The 16,197-nt window shown below is 35.6% G+C and overlaps 1 protein-coding gene across 2 annotated transcripts in view; it reads right to left on the bottom strand.

Annotated features, from left to right (window-relative positions):
- The window catches only part of ASCC3 (activating signal cointegrator 1 complex subunit 3), a 284,673-nt gene that overhangs the window by 219,003 nt on the left and 49,473 nt on the right, over positions 1-16,197 (bottom strand). For both annotated transcript variants that reach the window (XM_080390028.1, XM_080390029.1), the window contains exons 5-8: positions 12,952-13,072; positions 10,031-10,238; positions 9,130-9,271; positions 8,435-8,560 (exon numbers count right to left, since the gene is read on the bottom strand). In XM_080390028.1, the coding sequence (XP_080246154.1) occupies positions 8,435-8,560; positions 9,130-9,271; positions 10,031-10,238; positions 12,952-13,072 (597 nt within the window). The remainder of the gene's footprint in view (positions 1-8,434; positions 8,561-9,129; positions 9,272-10,030; positions 10,239-12,951; positions 13,073-16,197) is intronic.

Below are 16,197 nucleotides of genomic sequence, written 5' to 3'. Positions count from 1 at the left end.
TATATAATAAATATATTTTTAAATATCTAAAATTTATATATTACCATTTTTTAAATAACTATGACAATCTTGGACTAAGAATGGAAGAAGCATCATGGATTAAGGCAAAGAGTCCAGTCATGTCACACCTGCCTAATGGAGAGATGTTTCAGAGAAAATAGTTCAATTTCTCATCCTGTGTTAATAGGCAGGTCTTCTCAAAGACTATAATAGTGTCAAACACACCTTTTTGCAGAACCAAAAATCACAGTTTTCAAATGCTAAGGGTATATGACAATCCTTATTGCCAGGTATCACTGCATTTCACAATGTTATTTTAAAATAACTGTACATGTTACAAAATAAAATGCTCTGGGGGATACCCATGACATTGCTAAAACATGAACATATCCAATACTGTGTTCAGCTCTTAAGAACTAGCACACACCTAGGATGTGTATCTCAGGGAGGGGGAAACGTTCTATTATGTGTTTTGTCAGAAAACAAGATGTCAGTCTACTTCTTGCTTTCGCATTTCTGTAACAACTTTGGTATCACTATACCTGATGACACTTCGCTTTCTTTTTGTGTTTTACAACTGTTACCTTTAAAAAGAAAATCTTTATCCTCAGTATAACTCTTCAGAGACAGTTCACTCTTTCTCATATTAGCACTAGCATAAGCTTTTATTCTAATGTTCTAGGAAACCCCCATTGCATGTTTTGATACAGATTTCAGAGATGCAAAAACCCTCTCATTTCAGGAGACAGTAGATATAGGTGGAACCATGTTTAGAATGTTAATCTCAAATTATCAGAGAAAATTATCCATCTATAAAGCATTTCTTGATTACATGTTTATTCTTTTATTGTCTGCCTGCTTTATTCCTGATCTTCCCTTTTGGTGTTGGTTTTCAGTTTGTCAAACTCATGGCTGCTGGAGGGTAGTCATAATCCCTGATCTTCCCAAGCTTTGCTCCTAAGAACTCTGCCTCGCTGGAGCTGGGACATCCAATGTGTCATATTAAATCAAGGAATTCAGACTTTCACGTTTCATTCTGACATAAATTCAAGTTGTACTACAACATTCATAAATCCTTGCTATCACTGCAGCGTACCTGTATTTCAATTAACAAATCAAGTCTATTTGATGTTGCCATATCAAGTTTTTTCTCTCTTTAAAGTATTGACATATGTTTTGCTTTAAAGATGTTAACCAAATTAAATCAGGTTAATAATCTAGCATACAATAAAATCAGTGATTCTGTTAAACAAAAAAAGAGCATCTTACTGCCAAACAAATATTAGTATTTAAACTAATAGAAAGGTTTTATGAATCCAGGAAAATGCTATGGTAATCATCTGTAGTATTAACGGCTTTATCAATAAAGTAAAAGCATTCTTCAAAATACTTTTCAGATACTTATCACAACGGTAAGATGTTTTCTATTGCTGAAAGGAAAAGAACTATTTAGCATTCAGGAAACAGTATAATGATATCTAAAAATTGGAAAGCCGCAGTCAAGTGATACATGTTTTAAAAATGTTACGTTCAATGAGTTATATTCAAGTACAGCAAATGTCTTCAAACACTGAATTAGTAGTCAGCATCAGAGCACATGTTTGCATTTCTCCAACACGACATTATAGGTAAATTTTAAGACCAGAATACCACTTTAGAGGTTGCACACCACAGCACAGATCTTTTTGATGAAGGGTTAATAAACCATTTCTAGTAAGAAATAGAGTTTTCTTAACAGAAAAAGATCTTAATTTTACACAAGACAGACAATAAACTGCTGGTTTGGCACGAAGCACATATTTTCATGTGCTTTCAGCCAAAGCAACAGTATTTGTTCAGACAGTTTACACAAAACAATGCACAAGTGCCTCAGCTGAGGCTAAGTTAGATACTTGAACAATTTGATGCAGAAATTGTAAATATTGCACCTGGAATTCTAAAGTAATGCTAAAATACTCATTAACACATACTGAAGAAAATTAAGCCATAACTCATACACTTTTAGATTAATATCCGTGTAGAATCTTAACTCAAATATTCTTGTTAACCTCTTATTGCACATATTCTACCTTCTTTGGACCCTGCTCATGAAATATGAAGACAGACTGCAATTCCTAATATACATTACCAGCTATTAAAAATATTGTATCTTGACCTACACTTTTTTTTTCTTGTCTTACATTGGGACTAAGGATTACAGAACTTGTAAACTTTCTTCTGAACATTTTTCTAGTATACTTCATTGGATAAGTGACAGATTTCAATACAATTAAAAATATTTTTTTGAATATTCAATTCAGTCCAACTGTCAATTGCTGTTTGGAAAATATGCAACTGGAATATACACTAAGATCAACTTTGGAACAAATGGTCCAACATTCTGGATGTGAAAAATGTAATTTATGCAAAAACATCCATACTTATTCAGTAGACTTAACTTGTACAATTCTAAAAACAAGAAAACATTACAGGAAGAAAGAAAATATTGATTTTGCAATAATTCCTTCACAACGCAGAGAGGAAAAAAATGTCTTATTTAGATCATTAAGTAGTGCTAGTAAAAGGAAATGGAAATAACATGAAACAAAGAAATAAATCCTACCCTAAACACCCACTTTAGGTAAAAAGCTGAAGTAATTTTTCACTAACAGCAATTTGTTAGATTAAACCTGTTTTCACAGTCTTGAAGAGGAACTTTCCCTGACCTGAGTTTATGACTTTCAAGGTACATTTATTTGGCAAAAAGGCTTGCACAAAACCACCTTTACAGAAGTACAAGAAATATATTTCACTAATGGTCAAGCTGCATGTCAAACAGACAAAGCTAATAAATCTAAGCTTGCGCTTACTCCATTTTTTAGATTCTCATTATTGAAACAACCTAGCTAGCATGCCACTTTTGGAAGTAGCAGTAGCATAATACTTCAGACTAAACTGGTGTGATCAACCAGCTCTTATAAGCCACATGTGCTTGCACTATGGTGAAAACACAGCTCTCCAAATAATAATAAATGCCAAGAACAATTATCTACAAATTGAGTTGGGGGTGAGATTTACTGCCTTGCAGTAAGGTGAGAACCTTTTGCCTTTGCAACTCCTTTATGGGATGCAGCACACCCTGCCACCACAGATGCTCCTGAGCAGCAGCACAACACCCTCCATACGAATCACTAGCTCCTTCTCCCAACTCAAAGGGACTAGGAAATAAATACTATAAGATGCCACAAGTAGAGTTAGAGTGTGGCAGGAGGTAAAGCAGTTCATAGTGTAGAAAGGCAGGGGTGACAAAGCAGAAAAAGGAAAAACACAGTAGGAGAGTAATAATATCAGCAGTTTATGACAGATACTACAGTATGATTTTATGGCTGCTAAATTGTGAAACATCGGCCACTCCTAATCTTGTATTTGCAGCTCACAACGGGATTAAGCACAAAAATTTGGATCTTTGTCAGTTTGTTCACAAGTTTCATCTTAGCATCTGTATTCTTACAGGCACTGATTCCATGACACTTAGAAAAAACTGCCTGTGGAATACTTTAACTAATCACGAAGTTAAACTCTTCAGAAAAGCTCTGACCCTTTCCAAGGAGGCTCTAACTAAAACTAAATAATCACTTTGAAAATACCAACCATAAAGTTTCTGACAATATAGTGCCAAACCTAGCTAAAATGTGTTATTTCTTCATTCTGGAGTGCAGTGGAAGGTGCATCTTGACTACACTGCCAATCCTATAAGAACTTCTTGCATCTGTACTAGTTTAAGGCATTGCTGCTCCCTTTGGTGTTGGTTCACAGAAGTTCTGTCATTTTCTCTTATGTTTATACAAAAGAATCAAATAAGAAAATGAGTCTATACATGTTTAAATAGGGTTAAAATGCAGTTGTTTAAAATGCTGTTAGAATAATATTTAGAGGAATACATTTCTCTCATCTCTTCTCAACCTATTACATCAATTTAAGGAAATGAAAAAAATATGTTACCTGAACTAATACTTAAAAACATCTAAAATGAAAGATTACTTCAGCTTACATGATCCAGAAGTTTAACTTTTGCCTAACAGTTCAAAATATAAATGAACTCCTTATCATGAACTTAGTTCTGACCTTAAGAGCTTTGAAGATTAAAATTAATAGTGTATGGTGCAGTACACATTACATGGTTTAATATTCCACCCAAACTGCTGACAATGTGATTAAAGTCACATAACTCATGAGAAATAGAATCCTTAAAATTATCTTTGTGCAAATGAAAACATACAGACCGAAAAGAAAAGAAGCTCCTATGATACTTCAAAAATTCTCACATTAATATTCAGTTGAAAGTGAAACATTTTTGGAAACAACACACACTAGCCCATTTTAGACTAATTCTTGCCTTCCCTCTTTTAAAAGGAAAATTAAATTAAACCTTTTGACAATTTAGTTTCATAACCACCATTATGTTATGTCTGTACCTCACAGATTTTCTCACAGAGCTCCTTTGTATGTTAAAAGACAGAGGTGACACAAACGCAAACTAGTAGCTGTATAACAGAATTTTCACCTGTTAGGTAATGTGAATATTAAGTTAATGAAGACATATAATGAAGCTATACAGCACAGCTTCTTGGTCTGTCTTTGTACATTCCCAGATCCACTCTTGTCAACGTACCCAATACAAATCATTAGTGAAGAACTAATTTTATTCTGTACTGGTACTATTCTTCTCACACTCTTTCTTATTGGTCACGCTTCATAGTGAGGTTTACTTCCCTTCAGTCCCTTGGGGGAAAATGATGCAGTTCAGGTTTTTAACCTTGAACGAGCAAAGGTGCCACTGGAAATTTTCAAATCAAGATGTAAGATTCTTTGTATTATCAATGGCATATACATTTCTTCCCTTTATACATTAAATAACTTTCCATAAACGAAATCTAAGTAGAAGCAGACTTCCCTCTAGAATGCAAGAAAGTAGAACATCAGCTGTGTAGTACTTTTCCTTACTACCTACACTCCCCAAACTTGGGCTAGGTAGTTAGCAGGTGAAGAAGGACCCAGGAGAAGGCCTAGGCAATTTTCTTATTGTACAAAAATTGCTGTACTCTGTACCTGAAGCAATGACCCGTATGTCCCACAGATGTGCCTCATGTTTCAAACAGGACATGTGTTTAAATAGAAAGGTCAAAATATTCTGTAGTGTAAACCCATTTCCACTTCTGCCATCTAGTCACAGTTTCTCACAGCAAGTGAAAGAAAACTGGCCCTTACAGAACAGAGCCTGTTATTACAAAAAAAGTAAATTGCAAACAAAGGGCATCACCATTTTTTACCACCGTTGCATAGGCAAAGTAGCTCCAGAAAGCTTACCGGCAATTCGTAACAGCTGGCCTCCCTCCAGCAGGTTGACACCCTACAGCTTTAAAAGCTGAGGGATGACTCCTGTCCCCCACTGTGCTGAGCACCTGGGGCTCTGACCTGTCTCACCTCCTCCTCACCCTCTTTGCAGTGGCTCTGTGGCAAAAGAGAACTTAAGAGCTTAACCCTTAAAGTCAGTCAGTAAAACTATTCTTGAAAAGCAGAAAAGTGATTTATTTTCTGTATGTAAAAAGATAATTTTACAAGGAGAAATGCCTTAGAAACCCCCAAGATTTTGAGTCTTTGAATGTCAGGACTAACAAACATTAGTACCTGAGGCAAGGAAATGGCCAGAACTGGCTCTCAGCAAGGCAAGAAACTCACCAAAACCTAACAGAAATAGGACTCGTGAATTGGAGAACAGATGAAAACTGAATGAATAAACTCAAAGGAAGAAGAATATTTATAATCTTTAAAACTACTGGGATTTCTCCTTAAAACAGCAACCGCTTGGAAAGCTGTGATAAATACCCTTGTAACAGCAACCACAGACAGTTTGGTTGTTCCAGAAAGCCAACCAAATCCTGAGCTGCATCAGAAGCATGACCAGCAGGCTGAGGGAGGTTATTCTCCCCCTCTCAGCTCTCGTGAGAGCCCACCTGGAGTACTGCATTCAGCTCTGGAGCCCCCAGCATAAGAATACCACAGACCTGTTAGAGCAAGGTCAGAGGAGGGCCATGAAGATGATCAGAGGGCTGGGGCACCTCTCCTATGAAGACAGGCTGAGACAGTTGGGGTTGTTCAACCTGGAGAAGAGAATGCTCTGGGAAGACCTTACTATGGCCTTTCAATACTTAAAGGGGGCTTATTAGGAAGATGGGGACAGACTTTTTATAAGGGCCTGTAGCGACAGGACAAGAGGTAATGGCTTCAACCTAACAGAGAGTAGATTTAGATTCCCTACCACTAATGGCATCTCATAATAGTGAACAGTAGCAAAACTATCAACTTCCTCATGATGCCTTTAGATGCTGCTATGAACTATCTACAGTTATATTTACTGTCACCTCTCCTCCTTGCCCATCTGCTTAGATAATCCTGCAAACATATCTATACAGAAATATTAAGGCAGCTATCTTATAAACACCTATATATGCTAGGGATAAAGCTAAAACCCATTATTTTGCTGCTTTTGCTTATCCTAGTTCACCAAAAAGAATAAAATACATTGACAGAAAAATTTCTTGCACTTTGACTCAAGTTAATCGGTAAAAATTTTAAGTACCAACCGAGATTTTATGATCTCGAGATCTATAACAGACATACAAAGGAAGCAAAAAGAAATTTCACCCTAACCAAGATATTTATGTCTTGACCAGGTATATCTTAAACAACAGACATGCTGGCAATTTCAACTTCTTTACCTCACTGAGAAAAAGGCACTATTCAACGAGATTCAAATCTATGAGTCTCACTAACAAAAATAGGAATATGACAAGTCCTGCAGTTGAAAAAACATTCATAAATTTGTCATCTTTTGTGGCAAGCTGATATCAAAGTTAGGGGTGGGAATTAAATATATAGGTGTTCAAACATACTAAACTGTATTTGCTGTTGATACTTGTATTCAATCTCCTGTAATAGGAAACATATGCAAGAGTAAAGTTCTGAAGTAGATTGTTTCTATTTCAAAATTTCACTGTAAAACTGAAAAGTATATCTCTTGACAATACACAATCTATAAAGGAGATTAATTATTTGTGAAATTAGTAAAAATGATGCATTTTTTAACATTTATTTAAAACGTGTAAAAATCTGCTAAAAATTTCTTTTAGATATTTATTTTTCTGTCTAAACTATATTTTTTTCTGAAACAAGTTATTTTCTATGAAAATATTGGTACAAGAAGTAAAAAGTTTACAGATTAGTAGGCAGTATTTAGCTTAGGAGAAAGATATTTCATTGCAAAAAGCTGTCATGCTGAAAATTGTCATATAAAATGTCACTTTTATAGCTAAGGTGGCTCAACTTTTCTATCTAGTTAAGCTGTCAGTCACTTCATAAACATGACATTAGGTACTGTCACCCAAGCAGAAAAGAATAGTTTCAGATTCTAAAATTAAACTGTCTTCAATATTAAGAGTTAAATCTATATGTAAGACATAATTTTTACTCAGAACCCCAATGAAGTATTCCAGATAACTGTATTAGATTTATATTCTCATTTCCTGTTTTCCCACACAGAAAAAAGGTGGGAAACATTTTTCCATATTGTATGCTGCTGAAGTACTAAGAAACATAAAACCTTTTTCATATGTACACACAAGTTCACTCTTTATGTCCCTGTTCCACGTCAACAGCAAATCTCCCATTCATCAACAGATCCAACATATACAATGAGTGAGCAGGTACACGTGATGAAGTACCACAAGTTCTAGACTGTAAATAGTAACAACAAATATAATTCCCTTACCTCAGCTTTTTTACCATTTTAAATCAGTAAAAGTTAAAATGTTTTACTTGCATTTTCTCTCTCTGCCCTCTATTGTCTATCATCAAAGCTTTGCTTCTGCTTAAAGAAGCACTATTCCAAAAGGTTTTGTAACCCCATACAGTCTATAACACTGTAACTCAGTACCCCCACAACTGCATCATACTGTAAGACTGGTCTGATGGACTGCAAAATAGTGCAGTGCAGTCACAAGCCAATCTGTACAAGTCAAGATAAAGAAGCCCAGGCTCACTTCTGCATGTGGTCTCCAGAAAAAGAACAGAATCACCATAACATCTTATTTTCATTTCAGTGATTCAGATCACAGCTCAGAACCATAGATAGCTGAACAGGTAATGCCAAAAGAATTGAGAATTGCAACTCATGAACAAGTAGTTTAGAGCAGAAATTTCTTGAATCTGAGTCATCATGAAAGGGATTATTATCACTGAGCTACATTCCCCAATAAATACTCGCAAAATTAGTAGCAAAAACTAACTGGCTGCACTTACACATTACACATCACAGTATTAACCGGTAATCTTTTCCAGTTAAATATTTTTAACATGAAGCAAAACGTAATTTAATATATTTAAATGGTTTACTCACCTCATCTAAGTCTTTAACATAAACAATTTTCTCTTCAATACCAATAGGCATTGGCTCACTATGGGGTATCTTCACCTCTTCATACATTTTATTGTTTTCTCTCTGAACTGCCTCTGGTAAGAACACCTAAACCAGTATTACAGGAAAATTAATTGAAAGTATGAAAACAGAAAGTGTCATTATGTATAACACACTTTGAACAATGGTTTATCACTTTCCTCCAAAAATGAATCCAAAATAGAAGCAATTCTCACTGATTCATTTTATAGGCAGCACTGAACCCCCAATATGGAAAACAATCAGGTTTACTACTCAGAAAATAGTCCCCAAAAGACAAAAAAGGTAACTCCATTTTATTAAATTTCAAAAGCCATTAAGTCTAGAATTTCATAAAGCATTCATTTTGTGGAAGTCTATTCAATGGTTTCCAAAAGACAGAAAGAGAAAAACAGTATTTAAATTAAGTGAGCCTAGAAATAAAAACAAACACAGTAGTTGAGAATGAGATTTTTTTCTTCTGCAGTCAAAATAAAACCAGAATATATGAAAGTGTGTAAAACCCTCTGCAAAGAAGCACTGCTTCATACATTGGACTCCGATGAGGAGACTCTCTAAGGGGACAAAGAGAACCCTGGTGCACATTATTCACTGGGAAAGATGTACTGTTCAAGAAGGGTCATGCACCAAACACGTACCTTTGCACCCCCAATGAATGCTGATGTTTTCATAGCTTCAGCTCGGGAATCATAAACATGTGGATAATGAATTTTTTCAAAGTCCATCTCTCTCTGTCTGCCTAGGACTGGCACACTTCGAGCATTCAAAAGCGCTAGTTCTCTGTGAGCAGAAAAATAACTGCAATAATTCTGCCTATTTTAGTCAGCCATTACAAAACCTGAATATCTTATATTAAAGTCAGAGCAAGAGTTGTGGAAATTTAAGGAAAAAAACATTGCATAAAATAATCAACAAAGGAATTTTACAGTGTTATTTATCTGGCATCAGTTAAACCAAGTCCTTGTAACAGACTGTTTAGATAAAAATTAGAAGTGCAATCCAGTAAGTGCAAGACTTTCCTAAATGCAGCTGTCTCTTTTTAAGCAATACAACACATGTATTCACAGTTAGATACCAGTCCCGCTGTATTTTTCTCAACAAAAAATACAGCAGCTTATTTGCTCCATATACTTTCCCTCCCCTACTCCTCCCACTACCTTTAGCTGACAACATGGAAGATAGTACCCATTAATCTCTAGTGGAAGAAAAGAAAGATAGTTCTGATAAGATTTATGAAGTCTATACTAAATCTAAGCAAGCAGTGTGGATAAAGGAACTAAGAAAGAAAGCCTACCCTTCTAATCTGCATCTCCAACCCACATAGATGAAATGAGGAAGATTCTCATTAAGTAGATCACTGCTTTCTTTCCCTGAAAATTAGGCTTTCGTACTAAAAAAAAAATTCTACACTTGTAATAAAACGTGACTTGAAGTCAGAATCGTCTAATCACCAAAGCAAACTAAACCAAAACAAACTGTTATGATATGCTGAAGTAGCATTTACAACAGAAGCATTTCTCAGCTTTTGGCATTTATTACCTTTGCATCCGCAGCTCTTTGGGATCAAAGCACATTAGTCCTTCTCCAGAAACTTCTCCATCTTCCCCAGCTTGTTTTTCTTTTCTGGCATTTCGCTTTTCTTCCCGACGATATTGTTTCAGTAACAGTTTTTCTTGTTCGGACTGAATTGTAACTTGACAACCATAATTGGGCTTAGTATTTTCTCCTATAAACTTCTTGTACTGTTCTGCAATACGATAACAGGTATGCATATCCGTAAGTACTGCATTCCATCTCTGTTCTTCTCAGTTTTCTTCTAAAGATTTGTTTTCTGATGTTTGTTGGTCTTTTTGGAGGGTTTGGATTTTTTTTTAGGCAGGGGTGGGGTGGGGCATGTATGCTTAAAGATAGTTTAATTTTATGTAAATGACTGTGCAGCAGTTGGCCTCAAGAAACTAAAAGTATCAGCTCTTGTCCCAAAGGTAGGATGTTTAAAGTTACCATCATTAAGCAAACAAAACTTCATCCAAAAGCAACGGGATGGGCTAGCAGCAAAAGGAAGGGCTTTCTATATTTATAACTTCATCAGCAGTGGAAACACCACTTATCTCTCCTTTCACACGTAACTTTTCTCTTACATGTGTATACTGATGAGTAGAATGGTGTGAAATCAGATTAAACAGGCTGGGTTTTTTAAACCACCTCTTCACATAACAATTAAAAGTGTACTCACAATGTAATTTCCCTAACAACTGAGAAGAGAAATTCTAATCTATACAACCACAAGGACTCCCCCTCCCTCTACATGGATAAGCAGCATGACTGAATCAAGAAGGATCAGAACCACAAAACAACTACAGTAATAAATCTAGGAGAGCAGGGAATCTGAAAAAGCCCAGTCACATTTGCCATTCCAAGGCCATTACTGGCCAAAACCAAAGATACAACCAAGGCTTTTATATGCAATGGGTTGGAGAGATTTGTTTTGGTTTAAGTATATCAGTGTTTTTAAACTTTGTTTTCAAAATTCTGCAGATTATTAGTTTATGTAGGTTTGACTGCATATTACATACTTAATTCAATTACATTTCATATGTACTTTTGCAGTCAAATTCTGAAGCCAAAAATCTGAAAATGTTTTTTCATCAAATAAACCCACTTGACTGATGTTTTGAACAATTTGTGCCACTTAATTTTCAGTTTTCACCTGTGGTGAAACTCCTACATCTCACAGCATGCATACTGGATAAGGTGACTATAACTTGCTAAATAGCATTGCATCGATTCTAATAAACTGCCAAAATGTTCACATTCAATACCGTCATGTCTGTAGCTTTAACACTTTCTCTTGTATTAAAAGGAGACAATGATGCCATTTCCTGACTAAATTTAATTCAGACTGGACACACCAGGACAAAGAACTGTTACTTGATTTGTCTGATAAGCACAACAATCTTTACCGCCATGAGGTAAATTACATATGAAATAATCAAATAATAGAGTATGCTACAAAAATGCAGTACATGTACAGTTCATTGACTTGTGCTTATTTTCTCAAGACAGAAATTACTCAAAGATAACTAAATTTCTGCAGACATAAGTGACTTCCTTCCCTAAATGCAATTCTGGAAAGATAAAACTTCACTCCCCATTAGAAACACCATTTTGATCAACTTAAAAAAAAGCATTATTAAAATTAATAAACTGAATTCGGGGTAGAGCATCTTCAATTTCAGAGAAGGTACTTGAACATCATTGACTTCTTTACCACAGTGAAAGAAGGGTTCTCCCATCAGTGGAAAAAAGCATACAATCAGTAACATTTTCCTATTGTCTCAAAAGCACAACATTGAAAATATTCTTCCTCCACATTCTAGCAGAAATTACTGTGGTAATTTTACTGATAGCATAGTGAAGAATAAATTCATAAAAGCTTCCAAAATACTACTTCTGCTAAGTGAGAAGAAAACACCTGTGGAACTAAAAATTGCATGTAGGAGGAAAACAGTAATCGTTCAGTTTCTACTGAATGTATTTTTAATTTTTTTATTACATGATTATTTGAGAAGGGAAAAAACACCAAGACAAAACCTTGTTTAGCAAGACATCCACTTGGAAATTACAAACAGATAAAACAACAGTTGTTCTGATGAGTTTAGACTAACCATCAGCATAAACTCCTAAACACTTGCTTACATAACATTTCATTTAAGATAAATGTATTAAAAAAATGCATTATTTTGCATTTTTTAATTATTGTGAGGATACATAACTCCACCATTACCAGTTTTTTTTCACATTTTTCTAACTCCGTATGCTGTGAACATGCAATGGGCTGCATGGTGCTATGTCCATGTAAGATTTATGCCAAGTCACAACCTATTCACAGTCAGATTTATTTTTGCCAGAGGAGAAATTGAGAAGACTTGTTTTCAAACAGCAATTTGTAAAATGGATTTTAAAAGAATTAGCCTTTGTATTATAAAAACAAAAACCACAGTATAAAACCTGAGGTCCTTTTTTTTCCTCTCACTCATCCATCCTTAAGCTTAACTTTATTTTTTTCAGACATGGTTGTTACTGTGCTTTTTTGTGCTGGGACCCACATTTGATCATAGTACAAGAAGTAGACAGTAAGCAGGAAAGCAGATGAGGAATAACCAAAGATCAACTTATTTCCAGAGTAATCCATTAAAACAGAAAACGAGCAACAGTTAATAAGTTTAAAAATTACACATGCCCATAAGCAGCTGAAAAGTAAATAAATATATGCAATACATGTTTGTTTCCTCTGTATAACCAGACCCCAATTTCTTTGTTTAAGCCCGTATATACATGAACCCCACCTCCCCCTGGTTTTTTCCTTGCTTTTTATATACACATAGACAGTACTGTTCTTTGAAATACAACTGAACAGTTTCTGGTATCTGGTTTGGAATAAAAATTTTGTAGTTGCTTACCTTGCAGTGTCTGGAACCTGTTATCATTTGGACAAGTCAAAGACCTTTCCAGAATCAAAGATCTGTTCTGTAGCAGTTTCTCTATGAGTTCAAAACCTTCAGGGCCTAGCAGTTCAAATAACTACAAAGAAAATGAAGTTTTAAGTCATCACCTAAATTAACGTATACTTAGAAACATGACAGCAATATTTCTATCCCTAGCAACACCTATATCCACAAACAAAACATATCTATTGACAATAGTTTAAACAAATGAACGAACTTCAGTACCAAGCTATTCAAGCCAAAAGGTATCATAGCTAGTATTCAGCTAGCTAATTATTACAAAAAGGGAAAATTACAGAAAGTTTTTAGCTGGAAACATTTAAAATCTGTGAATTTTGTCTATGAAGTAAAACTCCATTTCTCTCTGAGATTCTTGCATAAAATTTAACTCTTTTCAAGACTAAACTTCATGTGTCTCTGTTTATGGTTATTTACACAAACTATGCTGCAAATTTATTTCTCCACAATCTCAGCAGATAAATCAATAGAGCCAATACTTTCTCATAAAAGTCAGATAAATAGGAAGTTATTCCCATTCCAGTGAACAAGAGATATGGCCTACTGCATTTTCACAGTCACATCCCACAAAAAAACCCAAACAAACAACAGATGTAGAGTGCAGCAAGAATTTTAAGAAACAAGTAATATGACACCAGGATCAACTTCAGTCTATACTACTTGCACATATAACGCTGTGTGAGTGTGCTCAATTCAAACACATGAAGCAGGTCATGTGTGCCAGCACAGAATTCCATACCAGTAAGCACTGTTTTGGCCCAGTGATTGCCTTGCTCAAATGACTCACCTGTGGCAGGTTAGAAAAACACAGTTCCCTATTTAAAGTTCACTTTTCCCTAGAGCAGTAAGTTACTCGGCACCCATTCTTGATTTCTAGTACTGCTTAAAACAAATTTTCTCCATTTTTTTCCAACTTCCAAAAAGTAAAATACGGCAGTTTCTCCTTAGTGCTCTTTGTTTTCTGCTAATATTATTCATGTAACTTTGGGAATCAGGTAAGAATAAAAGTTGTGATGTACTTTGATGTGATGTTTTATGGAAGTAGGATTGCAGCACTGTAGGATTCAAGTATTTCTAACTATAAAAGGAGACAGGACTCTTACTATCCTGTATTTAATCTGCGAACTCCTTAACACATAGTTTTTTCTGTGGCTGTCTATGACTACTGCCCTCTGGGAACACCTTGAAATAACTTTATGCTTCCTCTTCATATATTTGTAAAATTTTGAACAGTGCCAAGGGCATCAGATCAATGATCCTTTTTTTCAGGCCAATCTGTACTTCATAATATAAGCTGTCATTTAAAAAAACCCAACAAACAAAAACCCTAAATAAAAAAATGTTACTGCTGGCCCCAGGTTTTCTATGAAAAACATAAGGTTTATGCAAATTAGTACGGTGCTGGCAGAGTTTGCAGAGACCATGAAATAACAGCTCTTAAATGCCTAAAGTCTTGTAATTCTTGTATTTCTTTCATTAGAGTAACTACTGGACAAATAGAAAATTCTATACCCTGATAGAAGGAATAAACTACAAAAACACAGGACAGGGAACTGCTGGCTAGATGTCAAATCTGCTGTCAAGGATCTCAGGCTATGATGGCTTTCCTTTTATCCAGCCTTCACTAACAACAATCGTTAATTCTTGTCTTTTGCATAGCTATTCACTGTCACCTTACTGCCACATTTTAGCTAACATTATCTATAGGTCCAAGACAACCTTGGTTTTATTTTTCAAAAAAAGTGGCAAAGTAGTAGTGGTGAATTTGAGAAGCGGGCATTTTCCAAGCATAAATGCTAAGGCAGGGATGGAAAAAATATTACAAAAGCAAGAAGAAGTGTATTTAAAATAGCTTAATTGTATGAAGAGCTGAATACAAGCTTCTCAGTTTTGCTAACTGTGGAATACCAGCAAGACAGGGAAATGTTTTCAATTCAATCAGATCTGGGCTTAAACACTAGCTTCTCATCAAGGCAGCACACACAATGTAAGTATTTTCAAACGATGTTGCCCCCCAAAACCAAAATAAACATCACCCCCGGAGGGCAAACAAAACATCAGCCCTAAAACATCCAGCGTAGACCCTTAGCTTTGCACGGGACTCCAAAGCATTTCTATCATTGGAAGGTGTTAAGAACAAGCTAGAAAAGTAACAAACTATCAATCAGGAAAGGCGGGTTTTGCTGGGGAAATAGACACTCTTTAGGAACAGGAAGCTATTTTTCCACTCCTATCTTCTCAATATATTCTGAAACAAAAAACATCTGTATCAAAACTATTTCAGCCAATTAGAACAGCAGAGCTGTACAAACAGTAATGTTACAATATGCATTCTACTTCACAGTCAGAGGTCATGAAGTAAAAGCAGTATCACTTAGTCCATTCCCAGTGAGCCAGGGGCTCAAAACAAGAGTACCAAGGTGAAACAGCACAATCCTGCTCTCCAGACAGCCTAGTAGCCAAAGAGAATGGAATCCATACAGTATTACATGATAGACTGCAACGCTCACATGGTAAAGTCACTCCATTTTGCCTTCTTGATTGGTGGACAGAGCATGGTATTAATTTGCTAGCAGCAGTCTGAGAACTCTGTATCACCTAAATGATCTTGCTGCTGTCTGAAAAGGAGGGAGGTTTTCAGAACATTTTAGACAACTAAGACAGACCAAGCTCATTGTTCAAGACTAAAGGAAAAAGCTAAAGAATACAGAAGACCAGAAGCAATGACCTGTTCTTACTGACAAGATGTCTCCCATGCCCACTAGAAGCCTGCCAGAGATAACAGGTAGAAAACAACCACTGAAGTCAAACCAAGAGAGAAGTAGAAGTGTGGAGAGATGGAGAACAAATTAAAGAGTAAGATCTGTCACCACGTACTACTGATGGCAGAAATGGTGACAATGGCAGAAAAAGATTGTGAAGAGCAAAAATAGCTAACCTGGGGGGCTCATAAGACCAATGTTATTAATCACCAGGTTTGTTCACACTATAGGAGTAATCCACTGCCTCCTAATTAAGGTATTAAGAACTACCACACCACAGAATGCTGCTGTTTCAAAGTGCAAATTTTTATCATATTTGTTTACACTTCCAAAAACATGAGTCCCTTCTGAAGGCTTTCTACCATTTCAGAACAACTTCAACATTTGTTGAAGTTTTTAAGCCTAATTTTCATAGTAATCA

Source organism: Falco punctatus, assembly GCF_963210335.1.
Source record: "Falco punctatus genome assembly, chromosome: 5".
Classification (NCBI taxonomy): domain Eukaryota; kingdom Metazoa; phylum Chordata; class Aves; order Falconiformes; family Falconidae; genus Falco; species Falco punctatus.
This window is presented reverse-complemented; position numbering and strand designations above follow the sequence as displayed.